The sequence below is a fragment of the Triturus cristatus genome, chromosome 6 (assembly GCF_964204655.1).
Source record: "Triturus cristatus chromosome 6, aTriCri1.1, whole genome shotgun sequence".
NCBI lineage: Eukaryota > Metazoa > Chordata > Amphibia > Caudata > Salamandridae > Triturus > Triturus cristatus.
This window is the reverse complement of record NC_140589.1, coordinates 214,642,488-214,669,970: the sequence shown is the minus strand read 5'-3', so window position 1 is coordinate 214,669,970 and position 27,483 is coordinate 214,642,488. Positions and strand designations below refer to the sequence as shown.

Here is a 27,483-nt window from a genome sequence, read left to right as displayed (position 1 = left end):
TCAGACATAACTAGGTTACCTAGAACATGTTGCCAGAATACAACACATCTCCATTTCTAATAATATAACAAAAATTAAGGAATACAAAACAATGTACAATAATGCAAAATGAAGGAGCAAGTTAAGTAACAGTAAAATGTGTAAAAACCTAACACAAAAAATAACTAAACATCAGTTCAAATAATACATTATATTCATAATGAGGATCCAATGGAAGTGTGCACAGTCAAGCGCACACATAATCATTGTACCACGCACGCCTCCTCCTGACTCGGAGTTACGGAACATCCACAAAAGACCTGCTATTGCTGACTGACGTACCATCAACCTCTCCTTCTCTCGAATAATCACACGATTTCTTGATCCACACCTCACGTTCAAGGGCATTGCGCATTGTCAGAAGTAACGGTTTGGGCAACCAGAAAATGTCGAAATTGTCAATGCCTAAGTGTGTAGCCAGGGTGATAGGCAACAATGTGTGGTTGTCTGAAGGTAAGAAGTGGAATGTTCGCAGAGTCACCTTGTGCAATGCCCTTGAACGTGAGGTGTGGATCAAGAAATCGTGTGATTATTCGAGAGAAGGAGAGGTTGATGGTACGTCAGTCAGCAATAGCAGGTCTTTTCTTGATCCACACCTCACGTTCAAGGGCATTGCACAAGGTGACTCTGCGAACATTCCACTTCTTACCTTCAGACAACCACACATTGTTGCCTATCACCCTGGCTACACACTTAGGCATTGACAATTTCGACATTTTCTGGTTGCCCAAACCGTTACTTCTGACCCAATCACCCACAGCAAATACTCGTTTACTTTTTTTTTATTGTGTCGTTGTGTCTACTTACAAACTTAGCTTGATGTTTTTGAACTCTTTCCACCAAATTTTGCTTATCAACTAGATAAGTGTGACCCTTGAGCATCCATGCAGGAGACACTTTGGTACTTGGCAACCTGCCCATCAAAAGAATTGGAAGGAGTTTCCACCGTAACAGAATGTGGTAGCTCCAAAGCATTTCTTTAACAGCTTCCTTGCAATCACTTCCACTACTGTCATTGAACGCACGCACTCCTTCAAAACTCGGTTAAACCTCTCGACCAGGCCATTCTCCCTAGGGTTATAAACAGCAGTGGTATGGCGCACAACACCCATCTTAGACAAATAATTTTTAAAATCTTACGCTAGAAACTGGGGACCATTGTCAGTTACCAAAGTATTGGGGCAGCCTTCCCTACAAAAGATTTTGTCACAAAACTCAATCACATGGACAGCTTTGACTTCGCCTAAAAACGCCACTTCAGGCCACTTAGAATAATAATCTTTCATGACAATGGCAAACTTATTGGAGATATCTTTGGCTGGAAAAGCACCACAGATATCCATAGCTACTCTCTCCCAAGGTCTTCTGGGAAATTCAGTGGAGACAATGGTAGATTCCTTGACACAATGAGACTCGTCGCTACACATACAATCAATGCAGCCACGTACACATTCCTCAACCTGTTTGTTCATACCCGGCCACCAAAAGGTCACTCTCACTCTCCTATTCATCCCTGACATCCCATCGTGTCCTTCATGTAATAATCTTAATAACCTGGATCGCAAAACTTCAGGTACAACCCCTGCGTAGCACCCACATCCTCAACAGAAAGTTCTGACCAAACAGTCTAAAATTCACTGAATTTTCTTTTCAACAAGATAATTCATTTAACAAGTCCATTATTATGTTGTCCTCTCTAATTGTGGATTTCCATTCATCCACCGATATGCCTCCTTTGTAAGCCTCAGAAATATCGGCCACTACACATTCCTCATTAGTTTCATCTTCATCATCCACACTTTGTAATGGCAGCCATGACAAACAGTCAGCATTGATATTGAAGAGGCCTGGTACGTAGTTCAAAGTAAAATCAAACCCTTGCAGTCTATACAACCACTTTGCAAACCTGGGGGTGGCTTTCCCTGACCCCTTAGTAGTAAATAAATCTATGAGAAGTCTATTGATCTGACCTGACCTCGAAGAGAGTACCCCAGACATAGGTTTTGAAGTGGTCAACCCACCACCAACATGCTAGGGCCTCCTTCTCTATCTCAGAGTATATAGGTTCAGCCCCCTTTAGTGTGCGAGAAGCAAAAGCTACAAAACGCTCATGCCCCAAATGCTTTTGCATTAAAACTGCTCCCAATCCATATGCACTGGCATGTACTACCACAATAGTTTGATCACACGGATTGAAGGGTTTGAGTGCGACTGCTTTCACAATTTGTTTTTTAATTGTCTCAAAAGCAATTTGGCACTCCTCAGACCAAACAAATTTGTGACCCTTCTTCATTAAGGCTCTAAAACTTTGACTGCAAAATGTTGAACGAATTTAGAATAAAATTCTGCCAGTCCCAGAAAAGATTGAAATCGCTCCTTGTCTTGGGGAGATGGTGCGTCAGCATTGGCATCCAACAATTTCCGCTTTGGTTTTACACCAGCTTTAGATAGTGTATGGCCTAGATAGTCTATCTGTTCCATACCAAATTTACATTTGTTCATACCCACGGTACCTGAATTACCCTGAGAATACCCACGGCGCATTAGAACTCCTACAGACCCAATTTATGAAGGGTGCTGCCGCAACCAAACAAGTTTGGGCCATGCATCTATTCAGGATTGTGACAAGCCCTCATCCAACAGATTACAAAAGAATTACCGATATACCTAGCGATCAGAGGGTGGTAGCCTCATTATAGCACCTTAGAAGAGAGGCCACAAATTAAGGAACCTAACAACATTGAGCCTAAAATACATAGGACAAGATACGTCCTGATCTTTAACCTAGGACAAAGAGATAGTGGAAGGAACCACTTACTACACATCTGTTTCCATGATACTGGCTGTCTCCAACTGCCTCTAAAATGTGTAATTAACATAACAAGGTATTTTTATTCCTTTCTGGCAACATTCATGTTTAAAGAGAGTACAATACTGGTCTTGAGAAAGATGATCTAATTGATATTTTCCATCGAAACGCATTGACGCCCCATTACATAATCTGTGTACTGAATGAAACTATAGATAAATAAGGCACAGACTACTGAGTTCCAGTTTCTATTGTGCTGAACAGGGATGTGTTTCTTTTTATGACAAATTGTACTGTCTTTTGTGTGTACTCTCCTGTGCTTTTTATTGTTTGTTTCTGTATAGGAATTGCCGAAAGGTATATTGTTAGTGTTGCCTTAGTTAGTACTGAGAACATTGTACGTAAATTCATTTATGTAATGTAATTTTCAAGCAAAACAAATGTCTAAGCTCAGTTGCCAGTTTTTAATAAATTATTCATTCTGTGTTTTTCTCTATTTGTTTTTAGATTTATAAGAATAAATAGATATATTTTCTATCTTTTGGTGTTTTGACCTTGGGTTTAATACAGGATCCCCCTTGTGTGTATGTTGTATGAAGAACAATAGATGACTGTGTGTTCTTTTAGTGTTATGGACTTAAGCCAGCATGCTGCAATTTACTCAGAGTTTCATCTAAAAGCCTGTCATGCTCATCGTGGTTCCCACACCAGCACAGCATCTTGAAACACCAAGACTTTAGACATGCCCTTCAGTATCTTATACATCACCCTCTGAGACACAGCAGAAGCAGATGCAGATGCTAAGCCGAAAGGCATTCGTACGAAGTGGAAAGCACCTTCAGGTGTTATAAAAGAGGTAAGGTGTTTAGATGCAGGTGGTAGCCGGATTTGATGGTATGTACTTGACAAATCAATCAAAGAAAAATATTCTGCATCGATAACAGATGAAACCATTTCATTAATATGTGGCAGTGGGTAACAGTTGACTAAGATATTACGGCTGAGATCTCTTAAGTCGATGCACATGCGCAAATTTCCGTCCAATTTGCGTACCAAAAACTATGGGGCTAAGCCATTCCGATGACTCAATCAGTTCAATGACTTGCGCGTCACAAAGCCTCTGCAGCTCCTTCTTCAATTGTTCTCTGAAGGCAAGAGGAACAGTTCTAGCTTTATGTACACATGGAACATTATTAGTTTTCAACACAATGCGATGTTTGAATTTAGTCAAACATGCAAGTTCCCTCCTGAACAATTTAGGATACTTTACACACCATTTCGTTTTCTCAGCATCTTCAGTAACTAGTACCTGTTGGGGATGATTAGAGTCTAACACAATGCCCAGCATTTTCTGTTCACACCACCCCAGCAAGGATATACCTTTTTCCACCACAAATACTTTGCACATAACTTCTTTATCCTTATGAGATAATTTACACATAAAAAAACCTAATAGTGGCAACTTAACTCCACAATACCCAACAGGTTGAACGTCGGGTGTATCTAATTCACATTTCCCCAAATTTCCTTATCAATTATAGTATAGGGAGAACATGAATCAGCCCAAACTGAAATCTTGGTGCCAATAAAACCTAACATACATTTAGGTCGATTGTAACACTCATGAATCTCATTGATGGTATGTACTCCCACCACTAATATCTCAATATCATCAGATGAACCTTCATATATGTGTTCTGTTATGGCATGAACTGAAGGTTTCCAACTGTTTGACGCACTGGCTTTACACATGCATGCAAAGTGACCCACCTTTTTGCACTTATAACATTTTTCCTTGAGCCCTATACATCTGTCAAAATCAGCTGTATGTCTTGTACTACCACACCTAAAACAAATGCGGCTACGGTTCGGAAATCTTTTGACAATCTTGTCATTTTTTTTCCTTAACCTATTTTTCTCTACTGCACAAACCTTGGTGGTTTCATTCTTAATGCCTTTGTCTGAACTTTGGTCAGATTCTAACTCTTTAACACAGTGTTCTCTGTGCACCTGGCAATCTCTATAGTTTTTTGTAATGAGGGATCCTTTAATTCTAATAGCCTTTCTTGAATTTAAATGCTGCTTGTTATGTTGATAAACTGATCCCTAATTATTTCTTCTTGTAAACCCTTAAATCTACAGTTGACGTAAAGGTTCTAAGTACCGAAAAATATTGTCAAACATATTCACCAGACTGCTGTGATCTAGAGAAAAATGTATGTCTTTTAACAACTATACAGACCTTTTTACCAAAGTTTTCTTCCAAAGCTTTTATTACCTCTAAATATTCATCTGAATAATCCTCAAGTGTATCTTCAACAGTATCACCTTCCCCACCTTCGTGATTGCTAGGAAACCTGGAAAGTATTGGTAACGTTTTTAGCACCTTTCTGCCCTCAATCCCTAGATTATGTTTTAATAAGGCAACTTTATGAGAAGCTACAAAATCTTCTTCCCCAATTGCTTCGAGGTAAGTCTCAAATGACTAAACAATCTTCCCACGGCATAATGGGATCACCTGGATTCTGTAGAAACTTGGGTAGAGCTACAATAGTAGATAAATCAATGTTCCTTAAACTTTACACAACCACCGCCTCAAGAATACAGTACACTGGTATATCACACAAAAGGTGGTTTTGTATAGACAGAATAACACACAGTGCAGTATATTATAGTTAAAATAACAAACTAAAATAACTGAAGTCATCACCATGGTCAAGTATTGCCCATGAACTCCATACAGTATGTGGAGGTTGACAAGTTAAATATAGTTAGCTGTATCACTAAATCATTACACAGTATTTGCAGCCAGTTAAAATAATGAATTAAAATAAGTTGTCACCGTTGTCACCCTTTAGTTGTGTGGAAATCCTCACATAAACAAGATAAATTGCACACCTAGCTGTGCAGCTCGCTGAACACAGTACTAGATTATTACGATAGCAAAGTTGCACAAAAAAACAAGCCTAGTTGCGTACGGCTCGTTGCGCTTCCCACCTTAAGTAGTGCCTGTCCACTGTCCACGGCTGAAGTCGGTAGCAGGACGATGCGCAGGGTATGCTGCGAGGACAGATTGTAATGCAAAGTGCTACGGCTGTGAAGACACTTCCTAATGTGACATCAGCACGTATGCGTCGTAAACGTGCGCGTCACTGATACGCAATGCAGCACACAACACAGCTGAAGCGCGCTGCTCAAGCACTCCGCGCGGCTTCCTATGCCGCAGAAGACAATGCCAACTAAGACACGCGGCTGCCAGCACACTCTGCCATCTCAAACACTGCTATCAACAATGGACACACAGCTAGCCACGCTCCGAAGCTGTTCAAAGGTAAGCACAGCCCCCGCACAGGAGCCATTGGCACACGCAACCGGTGAGCTCAAATCATAACAAGACTCACTGTTGCCACCAGTAAACACCGCAGTTGAGGTTATTGTTTTCGCCTCTACACACACTGCAGTTAAGGTCACCGTTGCCACCAGGACACACTGTAGTTAAGGATAAAAGCAGCACCGCATACACTCCTGCAGTAGTAGTTGTCCTGCCAGCCGTTACTTGTACTCCGTATCACCAGCACTGCCAGATCAGCAGATTACAACATGCACTTCATGTTAAAAGCTTCAATTGGCATACCTCGTCAGCAAGGCACTTCACAGGAGAATTACTGGAACACAGCACGCATAGGTCCACTCCAGATCAATGAAGGCTAAGAAATCCGGCTCAGTTCAGGGGTTATGGTTCCAATACACCTTCCTTTATAACTCGCAGTAGCCCATCCTCGTCGCCATTTTTAAGAAGGGTGACACACTTGTAGGTTTGAGGAAAGGTTTATTAAGATAACTGGAACAACCGCTGAGGGCTCCTCTCCTGGCAGCGACTGACCCAGCTCTCTCCAAGCTTCCAGAACATTGGAAGACTCAGATATCACTAGGTTACCTAGAACATGTTGCCAGGATACAACACTGACATATTTTGATTTCTAGTTATCATTCAGTAGAACTATTTTAAAAAGTTGAATAGAACCATTTGATTATAAAATACTGTGGTCATACAAGACAACGTTTTGAGGGTCGGACACTTTTAACGGACTAACACCACTTGTGTCCACTAGTAAAAAGCAGGAAAAGCCACTATCCTATTTTAACAAGCATCGGCAAAGCCAATAGCTCTCGGCTCTTAAAAACGTACTTATTGGGTTAACCAATGCTTTTTTTCAAACATGTGCATGCGTCAAGATCATGCGCACACATGGTTGGAAATTTTGTATTAAAGAAAACTTATTACAAGATGGCCAAGTGAAAACAAATGCACATTAAGTGCAAAAAAGCAAGGGAGTGAACTGGCAGCACTTTAAAGCTGCTGGCCTCTCGTAAAGAAAAGAAAAATCAGGAGTAGGATGGGTAGCAGGATGGAGAATGGGGCAGGAAGCATCTAGGAACATGGAGTGGAGGGCAGCCGCGGTCTGTGCAGATAACAGCGGTGGGGCGGTGGGGCCGCATTGGGGGGGGGATTTCGAGAGACGATGCAGAGGGAAAATTAATTATTTATTTAATTTTCCCTCTGCATCGTCCCTCAAAATCCCCACCCCCACGAGTCCCCACCACCCCACCGCTGTTTCCTGCACGGACTGCGCTGATGGAGGAACCAAAAGAGAGCACAAGGTAAGGGAGAGCAATTTAACATATGCACTCCCGTGGAGTTCTGAATCTGAAACAAAGATTTACCTCAAGTATGCGATGGGAAGGATACAACTCATCCAGTCAGAACACTGACTGAACCCTGGACCAGACAAAGACAAGAATATGGAGGAAAGCCATCAAATCAAGAGCAGGAAACAAAGATAAACAAAAATCCAGCAGCGGCGAGCAGTTTAAAAAGGAATAATAAAATGATAATAACGCAGTGTTATCATTTTATTTTTCCATTCCTGCTTAGGTGCAGGCGGGGCTGGGCTGGCCAGATCAGGGGCCAGGGTGAGGAGTGATGAGCACACTCTAAGAGTGCATGACGGTTTGGCTGGCGTTCTTGGATCAGCCACACAGTCATGCGCATTTTGGATGTTCTCGACCAGCTGTATTGTGCAGCCTGGGTGGGGAACATTCACAGCCTTCCAGTTCCTCTCTGAGCGCCGAACCACAGTGCTCAGACCAATCATAACGCTCCTGTAATGCAACCTCGCGATTAGCTTGGAGAGTCTGGGAGTCTGTGTGCTTCCTGGTTCCTGCTCCTGGAGTCGACCTAAAAAGCCACAGAGGACCGAGAGGCAGAAGCCAGCCTGCAGGTAAGTGGTTTTTATTATATTTTTTTCATTTACGTATACATCTGTTAAAAGCAAAAGTATGGCCCACCATACCATTGGTTCAGTTAATTACAATATGCTCAGTAACTTTTTGATACCACAGAACGCAATCATGATTTTTGTGATAAATGTCGACTATGTACCAGAACGTGTAGATTTTTGGCAGTAAGTGCCAAAATTCCCATGTTAGTTAGCTGGTGTTTATTGCATTCAGTACATGCAGACTCAGCAGAGTTGGACTTTATTAGGTGCAATATATGTCACACCAGTTTCCGGGCCACTAATAATGAGGTCCTATCAGAGAGGACAAGGAACAGAGCAGTCTATCTGGGCCAAATGTGCATTTTTGTTTACAAATGAAGATAGCAGCATGCCAAAGATTAATCATATGCAAGACCTTGACAATTGTGCTGTCAATTCTAGTATATTGACCGATCCAGTGCTTAATTTGAGCCAGTAGTGTGCGGGTGCTCAGCACCTGCATTTAATCATCAACACTGGCGCTTTTCATGAGCACCAGTTAACAACACATTCACATTCATTTGTGCACAGGGAGAATAACTGATTTGCACAGAATTACAGGATGTTGAGCTGACGCCGAAACTTGAATCTGGTTCCCCAGCTTCAAAGTCTCCAGCTCCGGCCATTACGCCACATCCACTCCCCTTTTTTTTTATGGTTAGTAATTGGTTCTGTTTTAAGTGGCGCTAACAGGAGAAATGGGCTGGTGCAAGCCACCTCCTGACACGAGCTCCAGCACTTATGTTTTTTACAAATTAACCACTGGACCAATCCCATCTTTTCTTTGGGTTAGTGGGTGACATAAGGCCTTGAAATATCAATCAGAGTCAGTAAGGTTGATAATAGGCAGTAATAAGATTAGGCTTCAAGGCAGAAATATGTGTGTTTCCAGGAAAGGAGCAGATGGTGGCAGTGAATACCCAGGAACTGGTAACATTTTAGAAATGTACAAAATGTCCAATGTCATTTTCACACCCCACTTATTCTCGTGAACTTAGTGTCCAAAAAAGATGGAGTAATTTTGCGCATGGGTTAAAAATATCCTCAAGGATTTCTACATGGGGCTTCAATATTTTCCCTGAAGGAAAAAAAATTAAAAGTTAAATGTGGACAATACCTAGGGGTAAATGTACAGGAGAATGATTACTCATAAAAATGTATAACTTGCACAGATTTCCATGAGTACTCCTTAAGATTGTTGTGAAACCCCAGAAAAATGCAAATCTCTCAAATGCTAGGATCGAAGCTATCATGAGTTCATTTCAAACAAGAAGTTTTCAAAGTGGCAAAGTCGTACATCTTGCAGCTTTAGAAGATTTCTTTTAAAACGTTGCACGCCTCTAAAATTTCAAAGTTTGCAAATATTTATTTTAAAAGAGTGGCCTCTGAGATACTCTTTGGCTTTATTATGGGTGAGTCAGCAACGCTAGAGGGTCTCTTTTTTAGTAACTATCAAAATGCATTCCATCTAAGGAGGTAACCAAAATGGTACAGTATAATTTCATAAAGGGTAAAAAAAATCTGAACATTATTTAAATAGTTAGTGAAAAATATTTACAGTGGCTGGATCATAAAAAAATTGATTGCAGACTTGGTCTCATATATTCGAATATCTTAACAACATTGGTAATACATATTTCATCCTAAGGAAATGTATTGTTTTGCAAATTAAGACTACATATGCTATGTACCTACATATCGAATAAAAGTAATATAACCAGTAAATGCTTACCCAACGGGGGATCTCAATACTATCAACTTCTCTCCCTAAGGTCAGGCGAAAACCACCCTATGCTCCTGATTAATTTTTACAATAATATCCCAAAGGCCGCTTTACAAAGGACCTTAGAGGAATGAAATGATGCTATCCGTAAGGGATTGGGATCTGACCAAAAAGAACACTTTATCATTTTAACGGGGGATTTTAATTGCCATTTATGTATGCACAGTGATACGGAGATATGTGGCATGGTGAATCTTAGGGGTGATCCCTGTACTCATTTTGAGCATTCTGTACTCGGAAATTTACTAAACCATTTTCTATTTGAGTGGGACCTGGGCTATGTAAATGAACTTTGTGTTCCTCCGATTCATTTCGAACCCACCTTTTGTGGGCGGGGGTCCCGGACTATTATAGACTTTACATTGGTCTCTAACAATTATCACCGCTGTGTACTCTCGTTTAACTTAGAGCACATTGCACTTAGTGACCACTATCCAATTGGCTCTAGTTTTGAAATAGGGCAGAGAGGCAGTAAAGCCACCAATGTGGTGGAAAATATCTATTTACATGGGATTTCCTTGGCTAGAACCAATGGATACGTTATTAAATGGAGTAAGGTAAATCCGACTAACTTCTTAGAGAACCTGGTAGCAGAACAGAAAAATGATTTTATGACCTGTTTAGAGGAGAACCCTAACCCCACCAAGGTCATTGCAGCTTTTGACAAGATTTCAGTCCACATTAGCAACAAATTAACTGGTACAGCACGAAAAGGGGGTCACAGTAGAATAGAGAGATGGTTTAATCAAGAGTGCGCCAAAGCACATTCTCATTTGATCCAGACCTTAAAAAAAAACCCAAGAAACCAGCTAGATATTAGAGTAGCCAGAGCTTCCTATAAGGATGCCTTAAAAAAACGGAGGAAGAATCTGAAGTACTCTGCCTGGGAAGCCCTATTAAAAGCGAGTGCATTAAAAGATACAACTGCATTTTGGAATGCAGTCAATGCCCCTTTTTTGTGGAGAGAAATTCTGACCAGGTAGAGATTGTCATTGAAGAAACGCTTTGGGTTAAACATTTTACCGAGTTATACAAACAAGAGACTCGTACTGGACTAATGAGTTCATTGGTGGGAGTTACGAGCACCACAGAACCTGATGCATTAGTCCTATTTCCCCTTAATGTAGTCTTCTCTTTAGACGAGGTGGAATTAGCATTGGCAGATAGTTCAAATAGTAAAGCCCCGGGACCAGACGGTATTCCACTTGACATCTATAAGGATAACGTCGCCCTGTGGGCACCGCTCCTGACCAACGTTTTAAACAGTTGTAACATCAAGGGTTTTCCAACTACCTGGCAGGAAGCCATTGTAGTCCCCATCTTTAAGAAGGGGGACAGAAACGATTCTAAATGCTATAGGCCAATCTCCCTCCTTGACTCGCTAATGAAGGTAGCGGGCAGAATTCTTTTGAATCGCCTCCAATCATGGGCTGAGGAGAAAACCATTCTTTCGAAATTCCAGTACGGCTTTACGTCAGGTCTTGGCACTGTCGAACAAGGCCTAAACTTGGCCTTAGTAATAGGTAAATATTCGGCAGCAAAGAGGGGAAATTTATTTATGACCTTTGTAGACCTCAGCTCGGCCTTCGACTGCTTGAATCATGATATTTTGTGGGCTACCTTAACAGATCTTGGTATTGATTTTAATATTCTTAACTTTTTGAAAGAGCTATATAGAGGAGCAGGGGCTAAAGTCCGCTATGGAAAACTGGGAGAATGCACGCCCAAATTCCCAATTGAGAAAGGTGTCTGCCAGGGATGTATCCTGGCTCCTTTTCTTTTTAATATATATATAAATGGGGTGGCAGACCATTTATTAAAAACAGAGGTGGACTACCCGCAAATAGATAGTGAACGTGTCCCTATCTTTCTGTATGCCGATGATGCGGTCATTATGGCCCGAACACAAACCGGCCTCCAGAAGGCCTTAACCAGCTTCTCGGCATACATGGGAGATAGGGGCCTTAGGATTAATATTGGAAAGACCTACACGATGTGCTCCTCGAACAAGGTAAATATTACCTGTAATATTCACTTCGAAAAATCAAAGATAGGCTTAATCGATACCTTTTCCTATTTAGGAATTGTTTTTAACAAGAGGGGTACCTGGAGATCAGCGATCATGACTAGGAATTTAGCGTTTTCACGGGCTATTGGCGCTCTGAAGCAATTCGTAAATAAGCTAGTGGGTAGGCCAGTACGCATCCTGATTGACATATATAAGGCGAAATGTGTATCGACGGCTGTGTACGGAGCTGGTATATGGGGTGTTGCAGATTGCCATGAAATTCAAATAAAGGAAAATGGTTTTCTCTGCTACCTGCTCGCTGTTCCCCGCTCCACCTCTTGTTTGTCACAAAGAACTAGCCTTGTCTTTTATCTCGGATCTAATTAAAATCAGTCCTATCTTGTTGTGGCATAAGATCTGGACTACAGCAGAAACTGCTCTTAATAGGGCGATTATTGCTGATTGGATCAAACTTGAAGGCTCTAAAAAGATCCAGTGGCTCTCTTATGTTCAGGAGTTTTTTAAGAATATCGGACGCCTTGAATTTTATGATTCCCCCAAGACAATGTCTTCGATCTCCAGACAGGCTCTGAAAGAAGTTTGCCTTGCCGGTCTGGAAGATCGACGCTGGTGCCTCGAGGGAAAAAAGGCCTCTGTTGTTTATCATCCTGGGCTACCGCTTTATTTGTCACCCGACCAGACGAGTTATAGCAGAATGCTCTTAGCTCGTTTGAGAACTGGAAGTTTTTTCAGGATGTTAACTTTTCCTACCCAAAATGATTGGTCATCCCAATTAACGACTTGTCCGTGTGATGATTCTTCCACCCAATCAATCATTCACTCCGTTTTGTTCTGTAGATTTTACGAGTGGGGGCGGAAAAGATATTTTCTACCTCTCCTTAAACTTTGGAACCTGAGACAATGCAGACCAGCATTATTTAAATTATTGACCTTATCTGATGAAATGACTATTACCGCTGGGTCTAGGTACCTGAAATATGTGATTTGATGCAGATCCACCATGGTTTGATTGAAATCCTCATGAGTTTGTTCTATCCTTGCACCCTTTTTAATGTAAAATGGAATAAAGCTATCTTTGATTTGATTTGAGTACATATGATGTAACCTCTGTGGCGCCTCCACAAATCATCACCTCCTGCTCTTTTTGCCCAAATTAAACTTTTAGCCTAACTCCTCGGTTTTTAAAATTGATTAAGTGTCTAACCACTTGATACAACATACCGTACATTTAATACAATATGTCACCATTTAAACTATTGCCAGCCAGTAGTTGTAAAGGATTTTTTAAAAGTCACTTGTTTTCTTAGTTTTTTCATATCATTCTTTAATGGAAATCTAAGAAGTTCATCCTTTGTCAGTGTAAAAAAAAAGACAGAGGGCAGTACTAAAAGATCAAGGATTCTTTTTTTATTTTAAAAAAATATTATTTTTATTAACATAAGACCAAACAACATCAGACAATATCTGAAAAGCATTTCAGGAAATAGCATTGGAAATTACAAATTAAAGCATATACGAAGACACATGCGGGATAACCAAGTATTATTATAACTCCTCCAGATCCACTTGGGCCCCCATCAATGCTTCTTTGAGATGTTTCTCCAGTATATACTGTCTAAAAGATTTTCCTGGTGCCGCATATAAAGCATACCAAACTTTCAGAATCTGAGTATTTCCAGTCTTAATGCTTCAATATTGAAATATTTTCTCATGCACATTACTCATTTCTAGAAATTGTGCTCTATAATATTTATCCTTTTCACTAAACCTAGAAAATCAAATTTTGAACCAGGAAAAGTATTACACCTCAGAAATGTGTTTGAGGCGTAGTAGTCTATAGAGGTGTGATACTTGGTGGTCTATTCTATTAAGGTTGGTCATATATTGGATGATTGAAGGCTTGACATTAGAGAGTTTCGCTTTGGTCAGTGTTGTTTTGATTTTAAGGAAATTATATAGTTCTATGTCTGATAATTTATGTTTGTTTTTTAGCATACTGAAAGTGGTGCCAACTTTTTGTATGTGTCTAAATTCTTGGTTAGTCTTTATCCCACTTGGATGTTGTCAACATAGTTATGGAATTTTACTTTTACCTCAAGTAAGACGTCAGAGAAGGACTGAATTAATGTTGAATGAAATGGGCGAGATGCATCAGTTTTGAGGTAACTTTGTATTTCAGCAAATCAGGGGGTGATGGTGTTTGTCTTATACTCATTCTTGTGCGTCTGCCTGTTCAGAATGACCCAGAGCATTACCCGGCCACCAACAACTCCCCGTCCTCTCCTCCCACTCTTTAATTCATTACCTGGTGGTCTAGGTTGGCAATGTTGCCAAGATATCTAAGCACACCAAGAGGGCATTTCCAAATATAGTTATAGTTTTTTATCCTTGTTTATTGAAGACTCTTTGAGGCACCTTGTGTATTGTAAACGTTTCTCAATTAAATATACTGAATTCAGAAAAAAAAAAAAGAAATGTGTTTGATTTTATCCACCATTTGCCCACCGAAGGCAGTAAAAACACTATGGGGCAGATTACGATGGACCTGTGGTTGGAGGCTTTACAGGCCTCATCGTCGGTTTCAATTCCGACAGGTTGATTAGGACACCGGCCTGTAATCCAAATGGAAGCCGTTTCCGCCTTCTGGATTACGATGCACGGTTTCCGGCATGGTTTCTGACACGGAAACCCTGTTGGAAAGCGTGTTTGAGGGCTTACCAGGGCCCCCTTCTGTTTTTGGCCTCCGGTTGGGGGACAAGGGGCACCATAGGTGCCCCCTGTTGATCCCTGCACCTTGTGAGGTGCCTGCCATGGGGTGCAGGGTTGAACACAGACTCCTATTCCTCTATGGGAGCTTGTGTAACAGCCGGTTTACGGCCATAACAGTAGTTCCCATAGAGGAATAGGAGTATGTGGCCGCACCATGTGCGGTCGCATCGTGATTTGGCAGTCGGGGCCACTGACCGGAGGTCGGTCGGTCCCGTTTCCACCACGGTGTCGGGCAGATGCAAGTCCGCCTGTCATCGAAATAAGCCCCTGTATAATTCCTTGGTGACAACCGGTTACATTTTCTAAAGGTTCACCATTTAAATGCAACTTAAATTTGGTATTTTAGCTTTTTGTGTACTGTTATTTTACTCTGCTCCTATGTAAATTAATTACAAGACTGAGGAAATTTTTATATGTAAAAAATACATTACATTTTCTCTGCAGCCTTCTCCGATCAGACCTAATAAGACAATGTTAGCATTAAATTATGAAAAATAGTTTCCTTTTACCAAACAGTAAGAACATCACGGTCTCTAAAAAATTAGGACGTTGAATAAAAATAAGAATATGTCAGGGTGCACGTTTGTTTTAATCCATTATAGATCCCAGGGATATGAATACCTATCTGAAATATCAATTGAACAATGCCCTGTAGGAAATCAGCTTGTGTTGAATTGGTGCTAGAAGTTATTGCAGACATCAGACGCGCCCCCTCCCTGTACACCTTCAGGAAGACCCTCAAGACCTGCCTCTTCGGCTAAACAGATCTGCGGACCCCCCAACCCCCCCAGCGCCTTGAGACCCTCATGGGTGAGTAGCGCGCTTACAATTCCCTGATTTATTGATTGATTGATTGATTGATTGATTGATTGATTGCAAAAGGGCCACATTTAAGAGTAAGCAGATGGCCCACAAGCCAACTAGTTCAGGAAAGCCCTGCCCTCTCTCCCCTTATGGAGTACCGCCACCGCATTATGAGACTCCTGCCTACCTGGTGAGGATGTCATTGCACGATGCGCGTCCAGTAGTGCAGCGAGCCTGCTTGGTAGGGATGTCATTGTACGATGCGCGTCCAGTGATGCAACGCGCCTTCCTAGTGGGGATGCCATTACACGATGCTTGTCCAGTGGTGTAGCGTGCCTGCCTGATGTGCATTCAGTGGTGCAGTGTGCCTAACTGGTGCGTATGTCATTATACCTTGCGCAATCAGTGGTGGGGGAGTGATTGTGATGTGCCTCCAGTAGTGCAGCAGTTGCACAGAAGGCAAAAAAGTATGCAGAGTGAGTGGCCCACTTAGCATACTTTTCGAGAACAAACCAGAAAGCAGGGGTTCATACCTGGAAGACCCAAATCAACTGGCCTGATGCTCTGAGACGTTTCTCCCAGTGTGTGGGGCCATTCGTACTGGTTCCTGTTCTGTGCAGTCTGATCTACCCTGGAGGTGTCGAGCAGGAAAATGTAAGCTGAAAGGACCCTCAGGAATATGGGGGGCCTTCTGATGGACATCAACTGTTGGCGCTGGTCAATGGGTTCCAAGGACAGAGGGATTCTAACCTGGGCTCCTGCTCCATCAAACTGTAAAGAAGGCCTAACGTTTTGAGAACAACATTAAATGCAGCTGCAAAAGTTGGCTAATGTTATTCAAGTCAAGTCAAATAAATCTTTATTCGGATTATTGTAATCCATAAAAGACAAAAATCACAAAAACAAAGAAAAAATAAATCTATATTATAAAAAGTGCGATAGGCAACAATGACCACAAAGGAACGAATGAGGGTAGTAACCGGCCAAGAAATAATTCATTAAAACACAGCATATAGCTTAAAATAGTAATATACACATATTCCTCAATAAAAATACAATAATAAAACTTAAAATACTCTAGTTAAACATTTTTTGTTATCAACGTTTCATAAGAAAAATAATAGAATAAAGTTCACGGAAACTACGGTCTGCGTCAAGTTAATTAAATGAAGTTATAAATGTGCAAAAGATGCATACTCTATCGTGATGCTGGGAAGATAAATTAACGGGATATACCATTGTTCCTAGTCTTATTCATATTCCAAACTATCAATTTAATATTGTTCATAAGTACCTGTAAAAGTGTGCACTTTTTGCAGTTTGCGAACGTTTCCAGCACCGTCGTCCTTTCGAACCCAGATCACAAGCTTATCCGTGGGGGTTCCAGTCATCCTGTAGAAAAACTGCAGGCACTGCTCTGACCTCTTGGGGTACAGGATGCGAGATTCCAAAAGAGCACTGTTACCCGCAGTCCCTGAGTTGGTGTTAAAACTCATGAAATATCCAGCATCTGTAGAGAAAAGGCAACACAAGGCTCTGGATCGACATTTTAATATATTTTTAGTACAGGTCTTGCAATCACAAATTTGGAATTTTGGATCCTTAGGATACGTGATACTATGGCCATAATTACTAGAACACCTTTTTTTATCAACCTCTGAGGATGATCATGTAAGTCAACCAACCTGAAACACTCAATTCCAAAACTTTACGTGAATTACGTCATTTAGCTAGCTCTGTCTTGGCTATAAGAATATAAACTATTACAGTAAATTTGTATTTGATCCTCTCAGCTCCAGCACTAGGGTTGATGGGTTTACATTTAATCGTTCTAAAAATCACTCCTACCTACCTCAACAAACCCTCCCCACCACGCAACAACTATGGAATACTAATTCTTTAAAATGTTTTTTCCGAAATATTCATGCGTTGCACTAGTATATCAAACAGTGGAATGCTGTCCCGTCTGGTGGGCTCCAAGTGTCCCTGATGCACCCATTACAAATTGACAAATCTGACTTTTATCCTGGATAATGATCGCTCCATTGAAAAACAGGTTTCTAAAGTGAGATCTCCTCGAATGTACCATTTGAAGTCACTGTCATTCCTACAATCTTGTTTCCAGGTGGCTATTCACTTAGACATGGCTGTCTTCTGGAAACCAAGGAAAACAAAATGTTGGTCAGTGGAATGCTTGAATTATTTCCAGCCACTGGTAATTTCCTTTGAGCTTCATTCCAGTTCACCATTTTCTGCCCACTATGCCACTCCAGAAGAGACCCACCCTCCTACACATCACAATCGGTTCTGTTCCAGTTGAAGCAGTTCAGCCCAAACTGCCAGCCAGTTCCCCAGGAAATGGAACATAGGGAACCCCAGATCAGTTTCAGCCTATTGGGTCTCATCAGAGAAGTGCAACTTGATTCCTATGGAAGGAGAGCAGGGAACCCACACCTGGGCATACCTTCTGCACTTAGGGCATCACACTGAGAAAAACAAAAAGTCCAGGGGTTGCTTGTGATCCTGTCTGGAGGGGATGAGGCGTGGCGGTTCTAAGTTGAGTGCTCTTATTAAAATATGATCAAGATTTATTTGCATACAGTTGTTTTTTGTCTATAAAAGGCACATTGGCTGATTGCAGGCCAAGGGAAATTTGATTATATTTGATCTACTCTGCTTCAGATTCACTGAATTAAATGCGTTGCGATGTTCCACAAAGGTATATTTAGAAGCGTGCTTCCCTTCCTTGCATCCAAAATTCATAAGATCCACTGGCGTGCCCTCTCAGATCTCTTCATCAAGGCTTGTTAATTGTTTTGCCCACAAGATGTCTCAGATTAGGATAAAGGGGTATCTTGACTGCTTTCTGTCCCTTAATTAGTACTTGGAGAAGCCTCTTCTGCCTTTCCTTGGGGGTTTGCAAGCATACCTTTTTAATCTAGAACACCTGCAGTAAATCATCATGATATGGACAGCACATGTCATATGAGTCTTTGGCATGCAAGTTCTATAATTTCCGCCAGAACAATACTATAAAATAACAGATGTTCAGTTTTGCATAAGCATATGATGGGGTTGAATCAGAAGCAATATCTGCTTGCTACAGTCTCAAGGACTTTGACGTTTTCAAAAAGTGAGACAATATTGAGGCATAATATGATTCTCAGAGATTACTAGGAGAAAAAGAAAATTGTCATGCAAATTTGCAAATCCCTCATAAGGCCACACAAACTGGCACTGTCATTAAAGTACAGCATCCGGGATCCTTTGTCCGCCATACTGCGAAGTCAGTAATAGTGCCTGAATCATAACAACATCGCGTCAGTGGAAGTTCACACTATAACCTTCAGTGATAATACTTATCCAACCCCACCAAACCAACACCGTAGGACAGTGATTCTCCATCACAATTTGCTTCTGTTAATCACATCATAATTTGGCTTGGCAGTCACTGCCTACTACCTCACTTCATCAGTGCCATACTTCTCTTTGGGTATAATTTAATGATTGGTGGGCAGCACACCAACCAGCTGAGAAGGAGCAGGGCTTGTTCTCCTCCCCGGGCAGAGGACCAACCCACTTGCATTGCCGGGATCTCTTTTACTAAAAGGGCAATGCTGGTGCAGAGGCATTTTGTATTTTTCATGAACCACCCCCCCCAAAACGGAACTTACTATGTGAAAAATAAAACAACAGTCCTGATGAGCAATGGGTTTTCTCTCTGTGCGTGGGGACCATTGTTTGGGGGCCCTGGCTGTGTCAGCTGTGCCTCCCATGTGGACCCAGGCAATCCAAAAATCAGTGGTGGTAGCCCTGCCCTAAATAAAGTGACCAACACAATGACCCTGTGAGGGTAAAGAGTTTCTGCTGGAGGTGTCAGCTGAGGTTTCAGTATCAGAAACCTGTTGGTTCCACCACATCCTGTTGGTTCCACCACATTGTCGGTTTGTGTCACGTTATCTGCCACAACACAGAGCTGTATTGTTATTGCTTTCATTTTAATGAGGTCTTAATCCAGATTCTTGCCATATATTACCGTGACTGTTGCAAATTCCTAATCATTGCCCTCAACTTCCCGAACCCACCCGTCTCCAGTGGAAAAGCCCAATTATCCTGTTCACTTGTCATACCTTTTAGTTTAATTCTTTTCACCATATAGTCTCCTCTCTGAGTATTTTACCTTTGTAGCAATATAATTCCAACAGAATGCAAATATAAGTGTTTAGTAGTTCATATAGCACTTAACAGCATTCCGTCAATTTCGCAGTGTTCCCTGGTTCGGCATGTAATATTCTAAGACGTCTGCATAATTTTCACAGATGCATACACTTTCTTCAAGTGAGCAACTTTGGATTTGAACCCATCCACTGGTGTGGCTTGTAGCCAAATCCACTGTATATTTCTCGTTGAAATTAGATGCAAGCAGGACCTTGTATAAGAGGCTGAGATTCTGGTCCAGTGCAAACTGAAAATTCCGTGCACAGTTGCATATAGGGTTTGATGCAGACTGTATACTACTGGGTTGTTGCCTTTAATGTCTTGTGTAAGTCGTATCTTGGGGGCATGTGGCTGGTAGAGCACAAGGTTGTAGGTTGGCCACTAAGACAAGCATTTACATTGCGCATGAGGCCTTGAGTAGTACACAAGTGTCTGAAATTCTCCTCCATTCTTGCAAAACACACAAGTGCAAAATATCAGGATATGAGTGAAATTTAGGAAAAATGAAATAATTACCCAAATAAACACATAGAAGGATTTAAAAATCTGAAATTGGTTTTGATTTATTAGTTGAAGGGGTGTGAACCAACTTCAAGTAATAACCACAATCCTTATCAGGGTGAACCACTAAGGTCACTAAATAAACCTGTGCTTAGCTCTCTGGTAGCTTGGCACAAAGCAGTCAGGCTTGGATTAGAGGCAATGCGTAAAATAGTTATGCAGCACACAAACAGTAGTAAAGTGAAAACACAAGATAAGAAAAATCCCAAATCAATTTAGAAAATTAGGGTAAATGTTAATAAATAAAATGGCTTCAAAAGAATAAAGATTCAACAAGTTGAATAAGTAGAATACAGTTAATTACAAATAGTGGAAAAAAGCACCAACTGTGGTTATCTGTTAGTGCTAGGCTGCGACAAAGTCAAAAGTTAAGACAGACCGTGATAGAGCGCGGGTCAGAACCTGAGACTAGGTTTGTACCAGTGGAAAGTTTACGTACTGACTTAGAAACTTTTATGGAGAAAAAATGGTCATAGAAGAGTTGTCGACTAGGCTAGCTTTAGAGTACTCAATAGGAAGGTTTAACTCTAGAAAAAGTTTTCATTTGCCAGGTTGAATTTAGTGCCAGACTGGCTGTACCGTGCATCGGGTGTTTCCCCAGGTGGCTGGAAGGGTGGTGGTAGGATTTGCATCAGTGGGGGCCAGTTTTGCAGCTGTGCTACAATATCGGCCCCAGTAACAAAAGCAGTAAGCAAGTGTTTCTAGCCTCCCGGGGCTAGGCAGAAGCTGGTCTAAGAAAATTGCCAGGGCTGCTTTGGGTTCCCAGTCTGGCCCTGGTTTAAATGGCAGGTTAAACTGCACACCTATACTGCAAGGGTAGGCCTGAGATATGTTATAGTGCCACTTTAGTGGGAGACACAATGAGTGCTGCAGCCCAGTAGTAGCATTTAATTTACAGGCCCTGGTGTTGTGTTGCTTCGTTATATAGAATGTTAGCTATAAGTTGGAATGTACTCATTTTATTGTAAAGTTCTGTGGGTGGACAGTTGAAGGAAGGACGCTCTGGAGTGAAGAGTGTCCATCAGTGCTCTATCAGTTACAATAAACAATTATACTATTACCAGGATCAGGAGTGTTTACTTCATAACACCAGGGTGCATGTAGTGCCATAAACCAGACTTTCATGTAAATGAATGTGCCATTCAGGTGGACACCAATTACAACAGGTTTAGAGAGGGGAGCACAAGCCCTTTACCTATTGAGCGCCTAATCCTTTCGTAAAAGGCAGGGTGGATGAAGAAGGCCCCAATTATAATGAGTTAACACGTCAGAGTTTTGGCAGAGAGTTCCAAACATCTCGCAAATATGTAAGCATGGAGAAAACAGTAATTTATTTTAAAAATATATATAAAAACAGAAGAAACAGTCTACCTTATGGGGACAGAAATTATAGCACTGACTGACAGTATTATACTGGTCCTGGTACCGGTAACGGTAAAATGTTGTACTTCTATTTACACTGACCGACTGTTGCACAAATGAGATTTAAATCGATGCACAGAAACAAATAGACATTTTTCACTGGTCATTCGGTGCAAATGTAGTTTTTCTGACAGTCATGTTTTACACATGATGGTGCAAAACTTTACCAACAAAATAGTGCTCGACGCTGGTTCGACTCATTTGGTATGCCCACGATATTAGAAAATATGAAATGAACATTATAAGATGAAGAATATTTTGCAATAAAGTACTCTAAAGGGACAAAATAGGTTCAGCTAATCTAGACAAGTTAATAAATAGCTGGCTGAGGTAAAAGAGCTGGTATAGACATGCAAGAAGAATGACTTATCATTCCAAGGGCCTTCTTATCAAAGCAGCAAAGCTTTATAATTAACTAGAGCACTCAGCCCTGGGCACATTTATTTCTTGGGGAGATATTGCAATGAGACCTTGTCCCATTTCTGTACTATATTCATAAACATCTGTTCAATCATGATGAATGGCATATGCCCTTGTATTTGAAGGTCCAGTCCATCAGCCATTGGTGTTTACAATGCACACAGAGCATTACACAAGTTATCAGTGTGGTATTCTGTGGCGTTTACCTGCACATTGCCCCAGTAACGTGTGATCTTCTAAACCACCGGGGGTGCTTTTCTCGTGCAACCAGTCCCCGTTGTCACTGGTCCCTTGAATCATGCCACAAATGTTTATATATTCGAAAGAGCACTGGTCCAGAAGAGTGAGGGTTTCAGCTGAAAAAAAAGGCAGACACACAATATTAGCTGGGCCAGTATAATGCACATAAAAAAGGGATTCTTTTCTTCAGATTAAACAAAATGGCGGCACAGTATATTCAAGCAGAGTGACCACAGGATCTTAGGTCTGAGGTTGGCAAGTAAGCTATGGATTCAGCTCAGCTGTTATTCAATTAAAAAATGTAATCTTCCACCAATGGTGATGTTAGAACAATGTGACACAAAGTTAAAAAAAATGATGGCCACTACACATGAAACGCTGCCTGGTCATGCCCACCAATATCTTTATCCTTTGAACAAATGAGCTATCTAAGCATATCATTTAGCAAAATATATCTTGCATTGCTTTGAAAGCCTCTTCAATTAAATTTTGGGAAAATATTCGCATTTTAGATTGTTGGGAAATTATTTGAAAACTTCACAGATAAGCATTTCTAGAAATCTACCATAAAATAATGTATCTACTAATCAACAGTTTTTCACATTCGATTGGATAATTTGTATGTGGATAGATAGCTATCGTGCAGAATTCCTTTCTCAGTTCACTCCCTGAAAAGATAGCTAATTGTGAAAATGTGACTTAGGTTAACAAAAAATGAAATGTAAGAGCTTGAGATAATGAAAAAATGTTGGCCAGGTCACTCTTTTGCTTCATACAAATAGGGTAAAATTTACTAAGAATTCATGCAACGCAGGGCAGCTGGGCAAGTTGCTGTGCTGCGTTGCGTGAAAAGGAGGATATAAACATATTTCTTCTTGTTGCACCTCTCTGTGGTAGGCCTACCAGTTTCATGCAATTCCAGCTTTACAAACCTTAGTAAATCTGGAATTGTGTGCACTCCACGGGTGGATGCCCAGGGACATACATCTCCCACTTATGGAATACCTACCACTAGGAAATGCAATGCCACACAGCACAAGATGCTGTGCTGCATCACATTTCTTTACAAGCCACATGAGTTCATGCAAATCAGGGCTTGTGTGAGTTTGAAAATCCCAGATAAGCCGTGTTTTGCTGTGCGTCACCCTGCATGACGCAAGGGTGATGCAAAGGCTAAGTAAATGTGCCCCACAATGTCACTAAACATGCATCTGATATTATCATTTCTCCAATGACGAGCACTGGTTTCACTTGGCTATTTCAGACTTTTTCACTCAAAGTACATAAAAATGAAATAGTCTTTGTTTTCCGAATCAGTTTCTTTGCTCCTCCTTTCTTTTAATCTGACATTACTTTTTTATTTTTTCTCTGCCGCATGTGTTTGCCTTACTACAGTAATGCCACACAGTGGCACGGCAGACTTTTCCTATTCCGGTGCCAGGCAATGTTCCATTAGCTTATTTTCTATTTGTAGGAGGGAAATAGATAGGGTATTTGAGCACGAAAGATTATCAATATTAAGACGTTTCGTAACTTGCATTTTGTTGTCCATTATTTTACACTCTTAATTTATTTAAGGTGTCTTTCTTCAAACTACATCCTTTCCCAAAAACACATTTGCATAACTAAGAGGTCCCCCAAACAATTATGAGGGTCTTTGCCTCAACAGAAGACATTTCTAGCAGGCCAGTTAATAATCTCTGTTGTCGGATTTTCCGTAAGTGCCCATGTACCCTAGGAATTGGGAACATGGTACAAAATGGAAATCGATCATTTCTTTAGTGCAGTTTCCTGCCCTCGAGTCTTTGCAACATTTAATCCTGAAGAGAACTGATCACCTCACTGCCCGGGGATTTTTATAATTGTTATAATCATGATACATTAATCAACTGGGAAACGAACATCGCTCTTGCTATGAGCTCTGTACAAATAATCAATTTCCTTAAAATTAATTACTCAATGTTGGGTGAGACGGTGCGGCCAATTGTTAAGCAGATAGTAAATAAAATGGTAGGGGTTGGCTGTTGGTATCAGCTACTTCATCAAAAAGCCAACTCGGATGAGATTCTGACGAAAGAACTCCAAGAAATTCATTCAGAGACAGGCTGTAAGTTCAAAACCAGAGAGTGGAAACAGCTTAATGATCTAGCAAATAAAGCACTTAGAGGTGCCAATTTTAAAAGAATACATTTTTTATCCAGATGGTTATTATATTTTACATCCCTGAAATTGTATAAAATATTTTCGCTGTAAGAAAGAGGGTGAAGGGGGTTGGTTACATATATTTTATGAATGTAATGATTTACAGTATTTCTGGAAGAGGGTTTTGCGGAAATTTCTTTGATTTTAACCTTGGCAATCAGTCCGTCAGCCATGCTGGTGTTATTTGGTTCTTCAGGAGAAGTGAAATGTTTTACAAAATATCAGCAATATTTTATATTAATTGCTATCGCAGTTGCTAGATCACTTGTTTTGCAAAACTGGAGAACCAGGCTGCAACTTAGCACTGAACATTGGTTTAATAAAATGACCAGGACTTGTAGACTAGAAGAGGCCTATGCCAAACGTATAGGAGCTGTTGTAAGATTTAGGGGTATTTGGCGACCTTTTTTCCCTTATGGGTTTATAGACGAAACCTGATGATGATGAATTAGTTAGAAATTAGTTATAAATAGGTTATATAAGCACAAGGCACTTTGAAGAAATTATGGTATTTTTATATTTGTTAAAAACAAAACAAAATGTTTTGCATATGGCACTTTGCAACTTACTTATTAATCCTATTTAATGTAATTTGTTATTTAAAAAATTAGTCAGGATGTACTAGATAAAAGTTGTGGGAGTCTGATTCGTTATTAGTTACCATTGAGAATTTGTAATATGGAATGTTGTTTTATAAGTGTTGATTATGCTTGATTTAATGAATTGGTCTTGCTACTGATATGTAAACTATTTATTACTTTATCTGCTTGTTCCTGTTCTAATAAAAATATTTTTTTTTTAAATAAAAAATAAAAAACAGCAGGGCGGGGCAACATATTACTCATATGTGAGGAAAATGTGCATTTTCTAATATCAACTTAGAGATTCAGACTTCTACCATAAGATGCCATGTAAAACAGGCTGTTGCGAAATATTGCAGAGCAATACAGATTTCTATATAGCCACTGCATTATTTTCACATTCTTTTTGTAGCAGATTGTTTTTGGGGGATCACTATGTAAATGCCATATTTCGCATGACAATGCTATTCCATATAGATCTTCCCACTGCATTGCAAGGTGCATATACCTCTTGAGGTTAGTATAGGTGGGGTTAAAAAGAGTAAATAAATACTCACCTTTTGATGTATTGGTGAGCAATATATTGGATGCAATATTATTGTATGTCAGTATTATCACATGGTACATGGTGACATTCAAATAAAAGAACAGTCTTTTGTAGCATGATTACATAAAACAATTAGGCAGGAGATTAGATTTAAAATAATTTACAAAGAAAAATATCTTATAAATCCAAATATATGCTTCTTACAGGGCAAAATATTACGAAGCTTCCATGCATCACATGGTCGCCCTTAGAACAGACTTCAGCAGGATATCTACCCACTCTTTGGTAGACTGTTCAATCACATAATTTCCATTCATTCAACTAACAAATTGATATCTTTGTGAATTACATTTAGGTGCCTATAATGTACTTACGACATTTATACATGCGGTTGAGGCGCTCTATGTCTAGAGCACTGAAATCCAAGCGCTGCCCAATGATGTCATCAAACTCTTTTATCTTGGCAGTGATGGTAGGGGCACTGGCGTTCTTGTTGAAGGAGAAAGGCCCATAGTGCATGACCGATTCGTAGTCATAGGGAGTGTTCAAGTCAGTGATGAAATTATCGTCGTACTTGTTGAAATTGTGTTCCATTCCTGTGGAAATTAATATTTGTCATAGGAAATTTTGATTTTACTGTTTAAAATGTGCCAACAATTTTCTCTTATGACAACATATGGCAAGCAACCTGCTTTACGTAAAGCCCACAGTATATTAATTTTTTTCCATCGCTGTAAGTTTGTTGGCAGCAGGAAACAGCAAGTGGCAAGGGCAAAGCTATGCTACATATATGGAACACTCACAGACCCATAGGTTTGTGGCTATTTCCAAACAAATTACATTGCCATTTCCGCCCTAGGAAACAATTATAAAGTTATTCCTTAATAAAAATTAAAGAAACTGTATTTACAGTGAGGTAATGGGCACAGAACACCATTAAATCTCAGGGCAGTGTAGGCAAAGAGATGTATTCTCAGAAAAAATATATTCTAATTGTAGAACAAAGGTAAATGTGCAGTTTTACATTCCAATCTGACGTTCTCATTACAATTTTGTAGCCTGTGGAGAACCAATTTGAGGATATTTTGCCGTAAGGAGTACTCCAGTAAATCTGCAATTGTCACAGAATTGCAGAAGTGTTCCAGGGGAAGTTTGGGAATCCACAAAAGGTCTAATTCACCAACAAGGTGTGAATCTACTGCAAACATTGGTGAACCTACTACCCCTTTGTGTCATCCATACAAGCAATTCCCACCAGCAGCATTACAGATTGTTTTATTCTTTTAATTCTTCTATTGTAACTGTATTGATCAGGTCTAGCTGTGTTTAAGTGAGTGGATAGTCTGCTGACTGCCATACCAGGCTGAATGAAACTCCCACTAGGATACACTTACTTCTGTAAAATATGGAGTTCAGTGCACGCATGTGAATGGATCTTTCTCTTTTAGTATTCTTTCAGCTCCCTATTCTCTGGTAACGACAGATGGCTTTTATGAATCACATATTTAGGTCACTTATGAGACATTTGCTGAGCCAGGAAGGGTGTATTAAAGGGAGAAGCTTGATCTGCAGCATCTGAATTGACACCACTGCCTCTCTCTACATAGACTATGAAATGACACCTTCCTGCACAGATAGCAACATGTGTTGATAAACTTTCCCATAATGACCTGCATATTTGATACAAAGCATTCCACTAACTTGCTCCAGTTATCAAATATTTAGAACTCTACAGTTG

General features: G+C 40.4%; 1 protein-coding gene across 1 annotated transcript in view; it reads right to left on the bottom strand.

The window, feature by feature from the left end:
- MEP1A (meprin A subunit alpha) overlaps positions 1 to 27,483 on the bottom strand; it is an 89,070-nt gene that overhangs the window by 21,319 nt on the left and 40,268 nt on the right. Inside the window, exons 8-10 of the mRNA XM_085610563.1 lie at positions 26,120 to 26,341; positions 22,382 to 22,531; positions 16,849 to 17,064 (exon numbers count right to left, since the gene is read on the bottom strand). Coding sequence (XP_085466689.1) covers positions 16,849 to 17,064; positions 22,382 to 22,531; positions 26,120 to 26,341 — 588 coding nt within the window. The remainder of the gene's footprint in view (positions 1 to 16,848; positions 17,065 to 22,381; positions 22,532 to 26,119; positions 26,342 to 27,483) is intronic.